Below are 21,290 nucleotides of genomic sequence, written 5' to 3'. Positions count from 1 at the left end.
CTCATGCTTCGTTCAGTTACGTATTGCTGTCAATCGTCCCTACATGCACTGACACCGACGCGACACCACAACTAACTAAGGAGATTAGATTTGCATAGCAGGCCCTTGGCAACCTATATCCTACGTCGAAAGGTATATGAATGCCCTTAAGCTCCCTATACTCCCTATCAAAGCGATATAATATTGGATTACTGGCCAGTTTATGTCTATTCGCATAATATTTCGTTTCGATTGTGGCTCGGCGAAATTCACTATGGAATAGAAATATTTAGTTTTATGGGTAGGGGGCAGAAAGTCCTGGTAATATGGCCAGCTATGTCAATAAAAATGCTCTATAGAGATAAGCAAAATCGATAAGTCAGTACGACTCCTACTTGTAGGGACTGCCACCCTAAATAATATTTAAACTGGTTAGAAGAGTACTAACTTTTCGTCGGTACATAATAAAACTACTGAGTGAAAAAAAATATATACTCGCCGTTTTGTAAAAGGTCTCTTAGTAAAAATTGCTACCTACTAAGTAATGGTTCTCGAGATACTTGGAATCGAAATAATCGATACACGTAATTAACAAAAAATTGAATATGTGACTGGATAGTTAACTGAAATCTAAATTTGAATTATTTTTTGTGCCAAATTTCGATAAACTGTTTATCATCATTTTTTTTCTAGAAGAAAATATAATTGATTAGAAAAAATAATAAGTTCTCTAAATAAAATGTTATTCTAAAATTAAATTAATAAAAATAAAGAGTGTTTGTTAGAAAGTATCCAACATAAACTATATGATAAATATGAAATTAGTAGTAAAAATCTACATATTTTTTAAAATTTAACCGACAAAATGTACCTTTATAAAAGTGCTTTGTCGAAAATAATCTACGTTTATGTAAGTACTTTTTGTATGTCAGACTTTTTACACTGAAAAATATGACGATTTCACAAAAAATATAGTCAAAATATAAGTAAATATAAATAAATTAATATACTTGACTTAATTATAGATGAATCTACGTTAATAAGAATATAGAAAAAAACACTTTGTTAACTCTCAATTTAACTAAGTAGTTAAATTATATTAATAATAAAAATTTCAGAAAATTATTCCCCCAAAACCTATTTAGTATGCAGAAGTGTAAAACTTTTTAATACCTAGTACTATGAGCTATGACTATATGTTTAAAAATTAAATTAGAGTTGATGTAATTAAAAATAATTAGAATATTCTCAGATTACTTATGAGTTGAAATATTCTCATTTAATAAACTTTTACAATAACTTTTATTTTTTAAAAAAAGTTTTAGGTATTAATTTTACTATATATCTTTTATTAGTGCAGTTTGATGAGTTACAACTGATGTGTCTTTAAAAGTTGCCAGAATCAGATGTATAAACTATAATAATAGTCTGTAATAACCAGAATTAAGAATAAGTTACGAATTATGAATCATAAATTATCATAAGTAATGAAGCACAGAAATATGACATAGAATGGTATCTATTAATAAATAAAACGTAGACCAATAATATGCAATCAATTTGGCAGTATACATATGAACGAAAAAAAACGGCGTCGAAGACGGCTAGAATGCCAATCCATGATAATTTTGGAGAGGGTCGATCTCTATACGTCATTTACTGAAAATTGACACAAAACTTGTCAAAAATTAACAGAATTATAGAAGCGTGAGATGGAACGTTTCCGGACATATAGATCTCTTTCCGAAAAATACTTCCTTCAAACTATTGTGGTATTCCCCACTTCAAAAAATAATTATTTTAAAAAGTTAGCTTTATTGTGTTACTTAAAAAGTATAAATATAGATCCGGTCTCACTGTATTAAAAATAATTTGGGCAGTTTACACTTTACTGAGATAATACGCTCTACCGTGCGCGTCTCAAAAATAAGCTCACCCTATAACTTTCTATTTTTTCAGTTAAAAAACGGTATGTTAGTATATGACATAAATTAGGATTGATTGACGTGTTCAACTGTTTCGGTCACTTCCTGTTTCACCGGAAATAACTACAACTTTTGATTTTAAGCCGCTCTCGGTATTTTTACTTTATTCGAAGAAAATGACATAGATAGAATGCAATATGATATGTCAACTTTTTGACATTTTTGCATATGGTATATTTAACATTATAACCTGTGATTCGCAACGAAAATTTGACTCAAAATACCAAGTGTGTGGTATCAAATTATTCGTAAAAATGCTTTCAAATATGCTAATGAGCCATCCTCGTTCCATTTGAAAAAAATTGAAATATGATTAAAAATACGATTTGAGCATTTTTCTAACTGGAAGGACAAGACACTAAAACATTAGACGTTCAAATCTATTTTCCAATGTCCTTGATTAAGAATTGGCGTTTTTAACATAACCATGGCACTCTAGATTGGAATTTTAAAAACTAATTTTTGTTAAGCGAGAATGTCAAAAATTGACATATGATATGTCATTCTATTCAGAATTTCATTTTTCTATCGAATAAAGTAAAAAAATACCGAGGGGTGTTATTTAAAAATCCAAAAGTTGTAGTTATTTCCGGTGAAACAGGAAGTGACCAAAACAATTAGACCATCAATCAATCTAATTTATATCATATCTAACTTACCAAATCTCGTTTTTATCTGAAAAAATAAGAAAAGTTATATTGCCAAGTGAGCACTTTTGAGGAACGCACCCGGTATATGCATAGTGTAACTTTCCTGTAATACGCCATAATGCCCTGAGTGTTGTATATCTAGGTATCTAGTAAATCAGGCAGAAGCTTCTGAGGCGCCAAAACTATTAGTTTCTGTCGGCCGAATATGATCTGGTCGATAACAGGATGAACTTAATTATTATAACCATATCTTAATATCCTGTGCGATAATATGATATGCCGATAATACCGGACAATATTATTAATTTATGAAAATGTTTATCAAACTTTATACCATATAGTTTAGCATACTTAAGGTCGTTCATAAAGTTTAATAGTTACGATTTTGGCCAATTGTATAATAAAGACTTTAAATGAAATAAAGATACCTAAGTTATGTTAAAAATATGGTTTGTAGGTTTGTAATTTAAAATATTCAAAACCTGGCACACAAAACAAACCTGAAGACGTTTTTGTTAGTTAGCAGGTCCACACCCGCAGGTACTGAGGTCTCTGGGATTCGGGAGACTACTCTTATTAATCATAGGATTGATATGTTTGGTATCAATATCTTGAAGCTATTAGTTATACTATTCTTATATTTTAATTGCTCACTTGTTTGCTAAAATATTAAGTCTGGCAGCAAATATTAATCACTTCCTCTTCTTCTTCTTAAAGTGCCTATCCTCTTTGGATGTTGGCTATCATATTGATCCATATTACTTTGTTCGCTGCCGTTCTGAACAAAGCTGTTGACATCAATCCGGTCCATGTTCGTATATTTCGCAGCCACGATATTCGTCTGCGTCCCGCTGATCTTCTGCCTTCTATTTTCCCATGCAGTATGAGTTGGAGTAGACGGTATTTCTCGTTCCTCATGATGTGTCCGAAGTATTCTAGTTTTCTTCGTTTGACATTTATCAGAAACTCCAACTCCTTGTTGATGCGATATAGTACAGTCTCATTTGACACGCGATGCACCCACGAAATTCTAAGCATGCGCCGATAGTACCACATCTCAAATGCCTTCACACGCTTGCATGATGCGTCGGTAAGGGTCCACGCCTCTGCTCCATACAGAGGGGTTGAGAGCATCTCAGGATTCTGATTCTAGTGCGGACGTTGAGGGACAGGTTGCATAGTATATTTCGCATTTTTGTTAAATGTCCCTCTCGTGATTTCGATTCGGTGTTTTATTTGGCGAGAGTGGTCCCAGTCTTTAGTCAGGGTGCAGCACAGGTATGCAACTGTCTCGGCCGCTGTATTCGCCACACGATCTATAAGCCTTTGGAGACCTTCAGCGGTATCGGCCAACAGAACGGTATCATTTGCGTATCTCAAATTGTTTATTATTTGTCCGTTTATTACCAGCCCATCTTCTGTGCCATCCAGTGCCCTGTCGCACTCCCCTCCTTACACTAATCTCTTCTGAAGTTTCGTTCTCGATTCCACGACCTTTTGTTGACGATAAAGTTTTGTTATTATCTCTTTGTCTCTATCGTCTATTCCTGATTACTGTAAAATCGAGATGAGTTTGTCATGCTGGACTCTATCAAAGGCCTTTTCGAAGTCTATGAAGGACGCAAAGACATCTACATTGACGTCGCGTGCTCGTTGGATTAGGACTTGTATTGAAAACAGAGCCTCTCTGGTGCCCAGTCCCTTTCTGAAGCCGAACTGAGTTTCACCTACGTTTTCATCGAGCTTTCTATATATATACGCGTTTGGATGATATTAAGGAGGATTTTTAGGACGTGGCTCATCAGACTGATTATTCTGTGATCAGAGCATTTGGTCGCGTTTGCCTTCTTAGGAAGCGGTATAAATGTTAATAGCAGCCAGTCGTTTGGGATTGGACCACCTGTATAAATATTGTTGAATAGGGTGGTCAGTAGTTGAACTTGTTCCGAGTCCAGCAGTTTAAGAACTTCTCCGTGTATCTGATCCGGTCCGGAAGTCTTGTTTTTCAGACGTTTGATAGCTGCTTCCACTTCTTCCTGTATAATGGTGGGCCCTATATTGCCAGTTCCTGCAGTTATGTTGTCGCTATTTTCGTTTCCGAAGCTCCTCTTAGCTCCTCCATGTACTGCCTCCATCTTGAGAGTTTTTTATCTGTTTCTGTAATGATGCCATTAATTACAATATTAATCATAATCACCAAAAATTTCTCTAAAATACATTATTCCCTTTGCGACTTTAGAATAACTGAAAGCAGTTACATGAAAACATGTTCCCTGCTTTACATTCTAAGCACCAAACAATAAAACATGATCTGCGGAAATGTGTCAATTTCATAAAATATTGTTAACTTTTAAAATAACTGAAATCAGTTACATGAAAACATGTTCCTGCTTTGCATTCTAAACACTTTTCTTATTGTGCAGGTATGAACTTAACCTATTAGTAGATAATGTAATTTAAACATCAATACTGTACCGAGAAAAAACGGAAATAAACAAAAACAAACCATTAAAACCAAATCAAATCAAAATACACTGTAAGCTAAAGCGCGTCTGTTTACGAATTTCAATTGCCGAGTGCTTTTCAAATCTTGCTATATTTTATCATTAAATGAAAATGTTACACTTGCGCAAGAAGTTTTTTTGCATGTCTATGTTAATAGCATGCAAAATTAAAGCTAGAATGAAAAGCAGAAACGTATGTTACTGGTTTCAGCTATTCTAAAGTTGAAAAAAAACTGAAATTATGCATTTCCGCAGAAAAATTTGGGTGAATTTTTATTTGGAAAGGTTTTCAAGTACTAAATAAACAAATTTTTTTTTTTTTTTTTTTTGTTGTTTTTCCATTTAAACAACGTAAAATATTTTTCCATTAAAAGTAAAAAGTACCATAACTTTAAAACGGTTTAGAATAAAAACATTTGTCTACAAAATTCTTGTAGAGCATAAAATTTACTAAAAATATATCTGAGAGTATTTTTTCAATTCAATAATTCGTAATTTGAAAGCTTTGAAAAGTGAAAAAAAATAAAATATGCAGAATTAATAGAGTGTATAATTATTTTAAATGCAATCAATTAAATCAATCAACAAATCTACATTATAGACAATATTTTTTAACAATATTAATCTATTTTATTTAAATCTAGTTTTTTTGCTAAATACCAGAAAATTTTAATCAATAAAGAGGTAAAACTGCATATTTTGATTTTTTCTTTATTTTTTATATTTTTCTATTTCATATCTTTCTTTGGAAAGTGGAAAACTAATCTATGAAGTTATGGTACTTTAAATGGAAAAAGATTTTTTTGTGTTATTTAAATGAAAAGTTTTGAATATTCACCGACACCTTTTAAATTGAGCTAAAATCCTACCTTCCGGGGATATTTTTTTCCCGGTCATTAGGTTCATTTTAACCCACTTAAATTCCATAGGTTAATTGTTTTGGCTCACCCTAGTTGGCATCCAATACTTTATTAAAGAGTTACTATAAAACTGCAAATTTAATTTGATCCAGGGTTAACTGAAATAAATGGTAATTATAAATTCTATTCTTTGAAATGCAAAATTAAATATGAGGTACTAAATTTATTTAATCATTCAATAAAATAATATTTAAATATTACTCATGCTATGAATATTGTAAAACCTAAAAATATTTACCGCCAGTTTAAAATTTTGTATGGAAAATAAATTAACAGCAGCTGTTTTAAAACACAGTGTAATAATTTTAAATACAATTTTCGAAATAATTAAAATATGTAACTGTATTATTAAGTATAAATTTCTCTCATTGCTGTTAATGCGACTCCATGTCATATACTGCTAATCTAATTTATATTATTAACTTTATATTATTTAAAAAACATTTTAATGACAATCTTGTATTTAGGACAACAGTAATGTTATAATATTTATAATAAATATTGAATTGATTATTATTTACAATATAAGTAAATTATAAACTATCTTATCATAATACAAATTAATACAAAATATAAATTACATGAAAAAAAAAATATTTTTTATTTTTATATAGTATATTAATATTATATTATAGGTATATGATATAAATTAACTAATTTTTTTAAAAATATTCTTATAAAATCCTTCGAAATGTGGCTGAATTTTAATCAGTACTTGGAAGGTGAAAACTTATTTCTAAATTTATTTTTGGAGAAATACAGGGTGAGTCTCAAATAAGTGCAAATATTGCACCAAAGGTTTGTAGATCTCAATAAAAAGGAAATCGCCTTTATTGTTTTCAAATAAGTCCAAAATTAACCCAGTTATTTAAGTTTAAAAATAAAAAAATATATTTCACAGTTTTTCTGTATTTGCATCTCTTTTAGGGCCTTAACCATAGAGTAAAACCATAACAATCAGAGATTAAGATAATACCCTGGGAAAATTTGCGTAGAACAGGCAGTTTAAAAAAAAAGTTATTTTCGGTCTTGTTCCTTCTAGATCATATATGTAGTATACTATCTTCGCGCTAGATGTCGCCACCGATATAAAAAGAAAAAACCTCCCTCCCACCTACATATCTATAAATTCATAATTCACGCGCCTTCATTACTGTTTTCGGTGCGAAAGTGTTCGCGTCACCGTGTAATTTTATCCCTGTTCGGGATCGTTTTTATTGTGCAAAGACATATAGTGCGACAAATATGGGAAAATATAAAAAACGGAATCGACATTCATCATTTTCCGAAGAAGACGAAGGGAATAGGAAGAAAGTAAAGGCGTTGAAACGAGAAATTGCTCGTTTAAAAAGAAAAGTCAAAGGAAACGCCGCCATAAATCGGTGCCCATATTTTCATCAAGCTCGGACTCTGACAGCTCGTCTAATGTTGAATCAATATGTTTAAGTGCCTCTGAATGTAATTCCAATGCAAATTCAATAGTTACGAGTCAAAGTAAGTTTCCATGTTCCTAACCCAACGATGTTTTTTGTTTTTAGGTTACTTACGCAACGCTTGTTATGATGAGTTGGCGGCGCCTACTATGTGAACTTTACGGCCGTATTTCCCCCCTTTTTAACTATATAAACAGGTTGTTTAACGAGTTTTAAACTTTACTGTTTCTATAATAATATAATTTAACTTAATTATGGATTTTCCGGCCATATATTTCTCTTCGAATTTTATAAACAGGTTGTTTAACGAGTTTTAAACTTTCCTGTCACTATAAGGTTAAACGAGTTTTAACTGAAAACATAATTTAACTTAATTATGGATTTTCCGGCCATATATATTTCTCTTCGAATTTTATAAACAGGTTGTTTAACGAGTTTTAAACTTTCCTGTCACTATAAGGTTAAACGAGTTTTTAACTGTGAAAAATATAATTTAATTTAATTATGGTTTTTCTGGCCATATTTTTCTTTTGAATTTTATAAACAGGCTGTTTAACGAGTTTTAAACATTCCTGTCGCTGGGGTTAAACGAGTATTTAACTGGAGACCTATGCTTAACGAGTTTACGCGTAGGCTCCGCCCAGTGAAAAGAACCTTCAAACGGCATGACACAAACAATAATTAGGGGTGTTTTTTCAACGAGTTCTTGAATTTATGCCTACCTACCGTTATGTTGTCAGTCTGTGGTGCGATTCTGTAAACATATTTCCTGTCTAGTGACTCATCAATCGTATACAAATAACATAGGCTAAGCAAGAAATTTTCTTGCTATGGAGCTTACAGAATCCCACTGCTGTTTCTTTTAGCTGTCACGAATCTAAAATTGTGTCATTTATAAACTAGGAGTTTGTCTAATTTCCTTTTTTCTTTAAGGAAATTTGGAGGTTGCCAGTCCTCGAGACACCACAAATGAGGTCACCGCGAATCAAGAGAGTCAAATTGAGGAAGATCTTCCTCCAGAAGTTTTAGACCTCCTAGGGGTCGATAAGGCAAGACAACCTCAATTGACAGAAGCTATCCACGTTTCCGTGGCCCGAAGGTGGGAAAAATTGCTTAAGTCAGGTATGGAGTCTGATTCTATAGCAGAGTTGGTAAAAAAGTATCCACCCATGACAAATTGTCTAGTTGCGGCTCCTCAATTAAATAAACAGGTCTGCGCGGTACTGTCTGAACAACATAAAAATCGCGATATACGCTTAGCAGAATTGCAGAATCAACTTGGGGCAAGCATGTCAGCCATCGGTCGTGCCCTTTCCTGCCTATTAAATGAGGGTGAAGACAGAAATTTGCCTCTGATTGAACTTCTCAGCGATGCGGGCAAACTATTAGCAAATGTTCATTTGAAGACTCTAGTCCCGAAGAAACCTTGTATTGACTGGGGTTAATCGACAGTTCCGGGATACATTGAATAGTGTCCCTGTAGATGGCTGGTTATTTGGAGAAGATCTAGAAGATCGGATGAAAGAAGCTAAGGCATTGGAAAAATCTTCTTTGGACCTCAAGTTAAAACCCAAGCCAACTAAGAAACCGGTTTTGAAACAACGCCATTTAAACGCTCAAGGCCAACTCCGGTACAGACGCGGGACAAACCAGAGCAGGCCAAAACACGTGTCCCAAAGGAATCAAGGGAGTGGATACAAGTCCTCGACAAAGCATCCGGCAACGGGACACTCTTACAGGAGATCCGACCAACAGGTGAACCGCCTTCAGCCTCGCCAGGTGGATCAACGATTGTACCGTTACCCCGAAAGGAATTAGAAGTAAGTCACATTAGTGGTAATCTTAAGCATCATTTGTCGGCTTGGAAGGAAATAACTTCTGACCGTCGTATATTGTCATGGATAAAAGGATATAGAATACCCTTTATCCGTAAACCCAAGCAAAACACCATTCCTAGAGAACACAGATGGAGTTCTACAGAAAAATCCACTATTCAGGAGCACCTAAATAAACTTTTAAAATAGAAGAGGCTATCAGGGAATGTGCCCCTGTAAAAAATCAATTTATTTCAAAAATTTTTCTTACTCCCAAACGCGATGGTTCTCACAGATTGATCCTTAACCTTAAAAGTCTTAATCGTTTTATTCAGACCCAGCATTTTAGGTTAGAAGACCATAATTCTGTCAGAAAGTTATTAACTCCAACTGCTTTTCTAGGAACTATAGACCTTAAAGATGCATATTATGTTATTCCAGTTAAAAAGTCTTTTTGTAAATATTTGCGTTTTCAGTTTAATAATAAGATATTTGAATACACATGTTTACCTTTTGGCTTGAGTACCGCTCCTTTTGTTTTCACCAAACTTTTAAAGCCTGTTTTAGTTTATCTAAGGAAACGAAATTTGTTATCAAACACGTATCTAGACGATTTTTTATTAATAGGGAACTCTTATGCCGACTGCTTAAAAATATTTCTTTAACTAGTTCATTTTTGCAAAAACTGGGTTTTTTCATTAACTGGGAGAAAAGTGTAATAATTCCAAATCAAAAATTAAATATTTGGGTTTTTTGTATAATACACTAGAAATGTCGGTATCTTTACCAAGGGATAAACAATCCAGATTGCAAAGGATGCTTTCAGGTTTTTCTGTGAGGAAGAAAGTAAAAATAAGAGATTTTACCCAAGAGTTGTAGGTTCTTTAATATCAGTTTGCCCAGCGATCCGTTATAGTTACCTATACACCAAACAAATGGAGCGTGTAAAATGCCTAGCCCTTCATAGGGCTATCGGTAATTTTGACCATTACATGATAATTCCACCATGCTTGGAGGATGACATCCAATGGTGGAAGTCTCATTTAATGTGTTCAAACTCTCTATCTGTCCCTAGGTTCTGTCTAGAACTTTTCAGTGATGCCTCACGGTCAGGCTGGGGTGTTGTCTGTGGTAACAAAAGATCACATGGTTTTTGGAACAGTGAAGACCAAAAGCTTCATATAAATTCCTTAGAGCTGTTGGCAGCTTTTTTCAGCCTAAAATGCTTTGCAAGCGACTTGAAAAATTGTGATATTTTGTTGCGTATCGACAATACCACAGCCATTGCCTATATAAATAAAATGGGAGGCACTCAACACTATCATTTACATCTTATTGCCAAAGCTATCTGGCAGTGGTGCGAAGAGCGCGATATCTGGATTTTTGCATCATATATAGAGTCATCGAAAAACTGGGCGGATATTGAATCCAGACGATTATCAAATCAAACTGAATTTGAACTAGCAGACTTTGCTTTTATTAGAATTTGTAACGAGTTGTTTTTTCCTTCGGTAGACCTATTTGCTTCTAGAAACAATGCAAAAGTTAAAAAATTTGTCTCTTGGTTTCCAGACCCTGAGGCAATCGCAGTCGACGCATTTACACTATTTTGGCAAAAAATTGATTTCTATGCTTTCCCCCCCTTTAATCTAGTTCCTAGAGTGTTACAAAAAATTAGCCCACAGACAAAGCAAAAGGGGTTGTTGTCGTACCATTCTGGCCCTCTCAGGCATGGTACCCCCTTTTTCTTCGACTGTGTGTCAAAGGTCCAATAGTTTTTGAACCAAACTCTAAATTACTACTTTCTCTTGACAGATCTCCCCACCCACTGCACGAGAGTCTTTCCCTGGCTGCAGGCCTCTTATGGTACAAGGACTGAGAGCCAGGGGTGTTCCAGAAGATGCACTGCAGATTTCAATTTCATCCCTAGCAAATTCATCTATTAAACAATACAACAGCAGCATCAGACTGTGGTGGATTTTTTGCTTAGAAAACAATTTGCCTTTATTCGAGTTTTCTGTACAAAACATCCTAAATTTTTTGTCTTTCCATTTTAACAAGGGTGCTTCCTATAGTTCTCTGAATACCATGCGCGCGGCTCTCTCTTTTCTCATTTCGCCGGAGGTGGGTTCTGATACCCGTATCAAGCGCTTCTTTAAGGGTATCTTTAGAATAAGACCACCAGAGCCTAGATACAAAGAAACCTGGAATCCTGATTTGGTTTGAATTTTTTCCTAATTTAGTCCTCCCAATGGCAGAAAGTGGAAGCTTAAAACTGCTCTCACATAAATTGGCAACTTTATTGGCCCTGGTGACGGCTCACAGAATTCAAGCTTGCTACAGTAATTTTAATTTCTAATATCGAAATTTCAGAGGACTGGGTGTGTATAAAAGTTCCAGATTTCATTAAAACGTCTGGCCCCAATCGTTTTCAACCGTATCTCAAATTTCCATTCTTTAGGGAAAAGCCAAAACTATGTGCCGCATCGGCCTTAATATCCTATCTGAATGAAACCAAAGCTATACGACCGCTTAATGTAAATAATTTATTCATAACGACCACGAAACCTCATAAAGAGGCTTCCAGACAAACAATTAGTCGCTGGATTAAGTTTACCTTAAGTAAAAGCGGCATTGATACATCGGTTTTTCGTGCACAGAGCACACGACACGCCTCAACTTCTGCTGCGGCAAGGAAAGGAATGTCAGTAGAGACCATTCGAGAAGCTGCGGGTTGGTCTGCCACATCCCAGGTTTTTGCAAGGTTCTATAACAGACCTTTAACCAAGCCAAATTTTGCTACAGCAATCATTCCTTAACTATGTTTAGTCTAGTGGTATAGTTATATTCATTTTTGTTCACTTTTATTTCCTTCCTCTGTTTGCTGTTTTTTGGAAATAAAGGACATATATTATTGCAACCTCTTTTATACTGTAAACATCTACATATATGATCTAGAAGGAACAAGACCGAAAATAATTATAAATAAACGAACTTACCTGTGAAGTTCGATCGTAATTAAGGTCTTGTTCAGGCTCACTCCCACCCAGAACCCCTTTTTTCCCAGTGATCTATGGAGAGGTTGCATCAGTGCGGTAATGGCTTTAAACTTAATGAAGGCGCGTGCGAATGAGGACCGGATAGGAGAGTGTAGGTGGGAGGAGGTTTTTTCTTTTTATATCGGTGGCGACATCTAGCGCGAAGATAGTATACTACATATATGATCTATTCGGAACAAGACCTTCAAATAATTATGATCAAACTTCACAGGTAAGTTCGTTTAATCTTATAATTCTCTAAAATATACAAGAAAATTGCATGATTTTCAACTTTTTTTGCGAAAAAAAACCTCATAGACTTATTCCTGGTGTCGAAATATACCACCCCAATTATTGGACAAGTCCAAGATCGGTTAATTTTGATTTGAGCAAAAAAGTATAGAAATCATTTTTATGGAGAATTTGATGCTCTACAGCTTCATTCAGAACCTCGAAATCAGTGGAATAAATTAGTAGTTCCAATGAGCCGTATAAGTTTGTTCGCCTAATTTTAATATTAAGCATTCAAGAACGTGATAATTAGTGGTAGTAATTTTCAATCAGTGGAAAAAAGTTAACAAACTTTGGCTTTCCAATAATTATATTTCAAAATTTACGAGGAATGTCATTTTGGCCTTTGATATCACCCGCCAAGGAAAATTTTTGTTAGAAATCAAAGTTTATTATTTCATAAGCTAAATATTATGCTTTCTCTATGGATACAAGGACTACTGTAAACTGTTGTTAGGATATTTTAATAATTTTAATTGTTTTGAGACATTGTGAATGATCGTAAACTAAAAAGTATAAAGTGTGAAATTGAAACCAATAATTTATTCCACTAATTGGGAGTTTATGAGTGAAGCTTAAAACTTTTATATATTATGAAACTTTTTTCTTTCTAATCCTGGTCCTTTTCTAAAATTAAAAAAAAACTTCTCGGGGGTGAATTGAAAGAATCAAATTGAAGCAAAATATTTCATTGAAAAGAAAATGTTAAATACACACACCGGAAAAGTCTAGGGATTCTAGGGATATTACAATTTTATCCAGCCATCGTCAGTAATTTTATTATTTGCATTTCTGATATAATAAAATTAAAATAAACTCTTTATATTACTATGTATATTATGTATATTACTGTGTTACTGTATTGGAAATAAAAATTCGAAATTTACCGAATTTTTCAAATTTACTATGATTTTTTATTGAACTCAAAAATATACACATTTTTTTTATTCGCTGTGAATTAAAAAAAATAAAACCATTTTTTTTTTTAATTAATAAAAGGTATAGCCTCCTCTACTGTACATTACAGCCCTACATCGTCTCTTCATGCTCCTGATCAGGTTGTCGATCACTTCTTGAGGTACAGCCTGCCTCACTGCATTCACGGCAAGAACTCATTCAACATTGTTCTTCATTCACAATCTCAAAATTCTTCTTTGGACCGCGTCCCATACGTGCTCGATGGGATTGAGGTCAGGAGATTGTGCCGGCCAGGGTAAGATGTTTAATTGATGCATTGATAAACTCATTGATAAAATCTCTGAGCATTGATAAACTCTCTGAGCATTGAAAAGTTTCTCCTCAACAAAGAAAAATACTTTTTATATTTCACTCCTACTCGGGGTGAATTTAAAAAATAAATACAGTTAGTTTTTTGCATTTTTTAAAAAAAAAAAAAAAAAATTCAAGTTTTTTACCTTTGAACATCCAAAATAAACCGTTGACGTTTTGTTACAATGACATTAATGTTTACACATTATTATTTTTTGTTGGTTAGGCAAATAATTAAAAAAAGCCACTAATAAGCTGGCGTATTTACAAAAAATTACTTTTATTTTGTAAATTTCTCTTCTAATTGCGAAAAACGCAGCCTTTTCTCAAAAAACAAATCTGCCACTATGGTACAGGCAGTACTTATAAATTTTGATTTTCTGTCTTTAATAAGAAAATCATAGCTGAGTTACTATCTGCAGTATTACCAAGAAAGTAGCAGATTTTTGCGGTTACAAACCAGAAACCAGACGCTTTCAAGAAAACCGTAATTCTAAACCAACGAAGGTGCCCGCTTTAGGGAAAATTTAAAGGAAATTGAAACGTTTTTCAGTCGGGCCAAATCGTCTGACGCAAATTTTCTCAACAAGATTTTCCCGATATTCGATAAATCGAATTCTGGAGAATACGCTTGTTACGAGAATTTTTCAATTCTCACGTAGCACATTTTGACAAAAAAAAAAATATTTTTCAATATTTTTTCTCCTCTTCACCCATTCCATCATTTTATCGATAGCATAAAAATGAATTGTTTAGTTACTGAAGTGATTTGTAAGCTTTATTTACAATATCGCAATCAAAAATATAAAAATCAAGATTATAAATTGGTCCGACTTGTATTCGGTAAACATCCGCAGTATATAATCTGTTTTTTTTTTCGCGGGTAAGATTTCCACAGAGGATGACAGAAAAAAGCGGATGTCGTCCATCCCAATCTATTTATTTCACTAAGTTCCTAATGATATTTTCTAAGTTAACTATGAGAAGTTGTGTATATTCTGTATATATAAATCCGTCTGTACGGTCGACTATTGTTGTTTTAACCAGTTTTATTGGTTTATTTTAAACTGACAGATCATATTTCAATATTATTGGTTTGACGGAACGACAGACGACAAACAGACGCCGGCGCCGATGCGTTTGAACTCGACTTTATATTTTTGAAAGAAGTTGTGAAACTCTTGCTAAATTATAGGTTATAATTTTGTGTCAAACTATGTCACATAGAAAGTGGTGAATATTTTGCATTTTGCATTTTAGACTGTGTTATTACGTTTGTTTAGTAATTTTTATAATTTTGAGTTGAGACTACTTGGCCTTAATACTTAAATTTCAAATTGGAGTTAAATGGGTATTAAATTCGTAACTAGTAAGCGGATTGGTCAAATCATATATTAAAACACCTGTCTGTGTTGGTGTGTATGATATCGTAGAGCATTCAGAGGATTTAGTCCCTATATTTCACTGTTCTTTTTTTTAGTTTAGACAATAAATACTGGAATACAAAATACTAAAAAAATACATAGGATGTTGAAAAAACAAATATCTAAATATTTTTTTTTTTTTTTTTTTAAAAATGTTAAAATACTTTTATAAACATAGGATTCGTGGCGTCCCAGATAACACCCTATGGAAAATAATTATGAAAATTACTTTTACACTTGTTCTAGATTAACCAACTAAAAATAAAACTTTTTACTAGTATCATATGCTTATCAAATACCGTTTTCGAGAAAAAAAATCTTTGAACCATTGGAAAAAATTCTGAAACTTAGTTTACTAAATATTAATATATTATATTCAAATTCCTTTAACTTTAAAACACAGGTATTACTTAATTTCTACAATTTTACTCTAATAATGGCTGAATATTAAACTATATGGTAACTTAATTTTAATTTTTAGATAAAGTAAATAAATATTTATGTTTTTCATTTTATACAATATATCGAAACAAATAATCCATTAAATTTAGTTAATATTACGCTTTCAAATACCCAAAGCGGAACTTTAAATAATATTCATTGATTAGGACAAAAACTCTATCTATATTAAGCATTTTATACCAAACACCATAAATTAATAAAATTTAAAATATTGAATAAATAAATCACGAAAAGTACACAAAATTATTTAACTTTAAGATAATTATAGAAAATATAGTATTATTGTAATAATTATATTACTTTTAATATATCTATTTTATTTATTTTAGAATTAAACGAAAGTTAATATTCAGATTATTATATTCCTTATTATTCCGATTTGATATATTTTTGGACGTGGATCGATGTAGATTGATTGATTAAATTCACTTAAATATACAGTTTGTCAAAAAATACATACAGGGTGAGAAAACAAATAAAAACTTGGGCTTTTCATATTAGGCATTTTTTTAAAAAAAAAAAAAAAAAAAAAAAAAAAATAAAATTCTTACATTAACGTCTTCTAGCCGTACCAGGTGAGAAAACTGGAAAAGCTAAGAAATAAAAAAAAAAACGTTTAGAAATTTATATCGAGAGAATAGATATCGAGAATCGACATTTTTTTTCGATTTAAATTAAATATCTCAGAAACAATGTATTTAACGTCTCAGACGTCAGACGTGTCAGATGTATTTAACGTGTCGTGTAATGTCAGACCTAATTGAAGACGAATACAAAGATCAAGAAGAAGAACAATCAGGTTTTAGAACTGGGAGATCCTGCACTGATAATGTATTGTTTGAAACTTCTCATAGAAAAGAAAATAGAAAAGAAAATAGAAGAATAAATGAAGATATACACCTAATGTTTGTCAATCTCCAGAAAGCTTACGATAGCGTCCCTCGATCCGATCACCAAACTGTGGGAATCTCTTAAACTAACCGGATTAAATCACACACTTATAACAGCAATACAAAGATATATAAAAAGTCTTGCTCCTCGATAAAAACTGGAAATAAAGTATCAAACCATTTAAAATATGAAAAACATTAAGACAAGGGTCAACAATCCAAATCCGCCTGTCAACAACTTTATTTAATATATACGTCAACCAAGTTTTAAAGCATTGGAAAGTGTAGAGGCATGGGTATATCAATAAGTGAAGAATCTTGCTTATATCTTTGCAATTCGCCGACGACAAAGTTATTTGTGCAGGAGACAAAGATGACTTCGAATATATGACACGAAAACTTAAAGAGGAATACCAAGTTTGGGGACTGGAGATGAATATTGCAAAAACTAAATATCTCTACATTGGATCGGATCAAACAGCAATAAAACTAGATAATGAATACATACAAACATGTAACGAATACAAATACCTAGACGTTACATTTGATAAATCCGGGAAAGACGACAATGAAATAAGCTCGAGGATAGTCAAGGCCAGAAATGCAATAAAATGTCTGAATAATATACTCTGGAGTAACGAAATAGGTAAAGACAGAAAACTAAGAAATCAAGAGCAATCTGTTATTTGGGGAGGAAACATGGAGGTTGACAGAGAATAAGAAAATTACTGGCAGTAGAAATGGATGCGATAAGGAGATCAGCACGAATATCAAGGCTGGATAGAGTACGAAATGAAACAATCAGGGATAAAATGGGTAGACAAAAACTATAGTAGAGGAAATAGAGAGTGCCCAACTGAAGTGGTATGGACATGTGAGAAGGATGTACAACACGCGACTGCCTCAGAAGGTGGGCTTCCACAAAACAACTGGCTTCCACAAAAGGAAAGGAAACGGGGAAGACCAAGGACAAACTGGATAGAGGGTGTCAAGAATGCGATGAGCTCAAGGGACCTGCGTGACAGAGACTGGAATGAACGGAACCAATGGCGACTAGGCATCGGACAACGCCGAAGGACGTTTTAAAGCGATTCTTATATATAAACATAACAGTCAAATTTCCTCATAACGACGCCCTCTGTGTGCTAGCTCATAAAATATCGCAAATCGCTATTATTTTTGCATCATGTTTACTATAATTTTATTGTAAAATATTATTTTATTTAAATTTTACAATTATGCAACCCGATATACACCGCGCTATAGCTACACAATATTGTCACTGGACCAGGCACACCAGCAGCAGTAGGCTTTTTGTCCATCTCTCTATCATCACTTTTGTCCGTCACTTGTCACTGTCAGATCAAATCAGATGTTTTTGGATTTATTTATCCTTTGTTTTGGTTATTGAAATTTTATAATTATCAGATAAAATTTCGTAGTTAAATTGATTTATTTTGATGTGCAGATCGCAGTGTGCAATTCGTTCATTTAATTGTGGGAATTTGTGAGTTTAGTTCGTTCATTGACCGGATATCGAAGATGGCTGTGAAAATAATCTAGAACATCGTTTTTTATTTATGCCTTTTTATGAGTTGGACTAGTCAGATATATAGTTCTCTATCTATAACCTGGAGGGAGATTTCCGGTTGAAATTCGATTTTGTGAAGGAAATCGAATCCTTGCATCACTTCTTGTGTACTCCCCGGCTGAAGAGTGTCGTCGTGAAGAACTGGCCGCCGTTTCGTGAAGCATTCCCTGTTGGTGAATAGCAGGTCTTCGTAAAGAAGGATTAAGTCTTCAGAAACATATTTGGTCAGAGACGTGTTTGGATTTTGTTGAGTTTACATGGACCACCAACCAATTTCCGTAAGGGATAAAATAGCCAAATTTTCCGACCGATATTCCGGTTCCACGTGCCCAAGAAGTCCCCGAATAGTTCAAAGGTATGCTATAATTCTTCTGCCTATTCTAAGTCAATGCTCAACTGATTTTATTCGTATTGTTGACTGGTTTTCGACTTTTCTACGCCCACGTGGTGTAAAGAGATTAGTTGAGTGTTACCTTTCTTAAGTCTTATTTGGTTGTTCGTAATTGTAGAGCAAGAAGACCGACCCAGACCGTACAGCACAGAAAAGTCCAGAATTCCATCCGTTCCTGTTGTCCGTGTGTAGAGTTACCCGTTGGACATCATAAACCCTCGTTGAGGTAAAGTTGTTCAGATTTGATTAGTCCTTCTTTATTACCTTTATTAACTCCCACACGTTGTGCTAGTCCTTGTTCTATAATTGAGGCTCTTTTCTAAGACAACCAATGTTATTTAGGGGTTTTTATGTTCACCATTTGAAATCTCAACACCTACCTTTCACCTGTACCTCTGCTGACATCCGTGGGCTCCAGTGACAGTACACCGGGCTGCTGTACACCGCCTTAGCAACCCTGTAGCTATACGCCGTAGCTCAGCCGGAGGAAGTTGTCAAGTATATCACATCGAGTAGAGTAAGACTGTTTAGATATTTGTATAATTTTAGATTTGATTTATGGGTATAAACCACCCTGACTTTATCTAGTATTAAGTTAGATAAGGGGGTTTGACGTCATAGGTTTAGTTATTTCTCATTTGATTTAAATTCTATCTTCTTTTTGTACATTTCAATTTGCTTTTCTTAACATATTTCATTTCTCTTACATTTCAATCATTACTTTATATATATTAACTTTTCATAGTTTAATAAATTGATTAAATATTTTAGTAGTCTTATTTACAGTCTAGTCTCTTAGTTAAGTTAGAGTCACCCAAGTTTAAATAATTATAGTAACATTTGAAGTTCATAGTAGTTACACTCAACAGTTCGAGGTTAGTGTTGAAGTCTACTTAATAGTTACATCTTTATTGCCGAGTTCATAGAGTATAATCTCGTGGCGCCCTTTTAATAATATCTTTGAACCCCGACCACCCGGCTGTTAAAATTAAAAAGCTAGTGGCCTCTATGCAACTCATCCTAATTAAGTAAACTTGTGTTTTATTGAACTTCAAATTAGAAAGGGCGTGGCAAAACAATATATTTTCAAGACATTGTTTAAATCGGGAGAATATGGAGGTTCACTAGCTCTATTAGCAGAGGCCTCATTGGTCGATTAGCCACTTACCCTTTCCGAGAAGAAACATCTTATTTTTATTTACACATTTATTTTATTCTGCTGGTATAATTTAATGTAAGTATCGGTTTTAAGAGTCTATTACGCTGTATTTTCGGGTCGTTCTCAGGTGTCGGGTAAAGCGGGTGTGGGGCCGAAGGAAATATATATTATATTTCAGAAATCTGCCAAAGGCTTAGCCCGATCCTGTCGGCGCCACACACAAAATTCCAAACACACGTGCTTTATTTTCGAGAAAATTTAGTCCAAAAATAAGGAATATTTTGTTGATGTTTGACAATCAAAATCGTAAAAATAAAGAAGTTGTATAAAAATGTGCTACAATACGCATATAGTATAATCCTTCATCTTTAATTTCCTTCTGCATTTGTGTAAAAATACCTAGCTAGTTTTGCATAAAACGTTAAATGCCGAACGCTTAATTTGCTACTTTTTCGGACTAGTGAAATGGACTCTTAATACAAAAATTCATAAGATATAATGAATCAAGCCCAAAATACAGAATAGGGGTTTTTATAACAGTTGAAGCCCAGCAAAAAATATTAAATGCGAATTAAATGTTTATTAAAAATAATTTGCAGCGCTTTTGCTGTTATTTATCCAATTTTATTTTTAAATATTTCGAATTCATAAAGACCAAAATTATTAATATAAATTAAATTACATAGTTACCTACGATTTAATGTACTCAAAACTATTATAACATTTGCCACAAGCTGTTGATAAAAAAACATAATTAACGAATTACAATATTTGAAATTGTTATTTTATTTATTAATTAGGGTATAAAATATGTTAACCCATTATTTCCAATTGAAAACAAGCGTCTCTTTATTTTAGAATTAAATATTTTTGATTCATTTGCCGCCGTCATTCACTAATTAATGCATATCTATAATATGTAAATGTACGTAATTTTATTCTATTGTATACTCAGATGCCAAAAAAAACGCAACAGAAAAATTTTAGGGCAAGTTTAAAATGTTATGTCCAATTTCCTTGATTTGTAAACTGTTTGTAAATGTATCAACTTTAATTCTTAAACTCAGTTTATTATAAACTTTGATTGACTCATTATACAGTTTTTTTCCATAACATGGGGCCGTCCTCTGCCGGAAACACTGTGACCTGTGAGGTTTTTTAATTGTGTTTGTTCCCTTTCTCCATATCTGCACCCATTCTCATCTCCCTGTGCCCTGCACTAATTTATGTAGGTTCTTGATAGGATGGGAGCATAGTTTCCCCGGTTCTAGCCTAGCTTTCCCAAATATCAAGTGTCGCTTGCGATCTAGAGCCTCGCATTGACATATTATGTGCTCCGCTGTTTCTTTATTTTTCGTTTGTTCGGATCTTTATCGCAGAGTCTGCAGCAAAGACTTCCTTGATACAGGTTGAGCTTATTCAGGTTCAACATTTGACAGTCACGTGTCCTGTCAAGAGCTAAGCATCAGCAGTTCTTTTGCGGTTTTAGA

At 33.4% G+C, this 21,290-nt stretch overlaps 1 protein-coding gene across 1 annotated transcript; it reads left to right on the top strand.

The window, feature by feature from the left end:
* The first annotated feature begins 4,995 nt into the window (after nucleotides 1–4,995).
* LOC115877975 lies at nucleotides 4,996–8,916 on the top strand. The gene is made up of 3 exons (XM_030894326.1): nucleotides 4,996–5,037; nucleotides 7,391–7,532; nucleotides 8,405–8,916. The coding sequence occupies exons 1-3, from the start codon at nucleotides 4,996–4,998 to the stop codon at nucleotides 8,914–8,916; spliced, it is 696 nt and encodes a 231-aa protein (XP_030750186.1).
* Nucleotides 8,917–21,290: the final 12,374 nt, after the last annotated feature.

The sequence above is a fragment of the Sitophilus oryzae genome, unplaced genomic scaffold (genome assembly GCF_002938485.1).
Source record: "Sitophilus oryzae breed Bouriz unplaced genomic scaffold, Soryzae_2.0 scaffold_1499_pilon_pilon, whole genome shotgun sequence".
Classification (NCBI taxonomy): domain Eukaryota; kingdom Metazoa; phylum Arthropoda; class Insecta; order Coleoptera; family Curculionidae; genus Sitophilus; species Sitophilus oryzae.
Note: the sequence above shows the minus strand (reverse complement) of the source record. Positions and strands in the feature narration are given on the sequence as shown.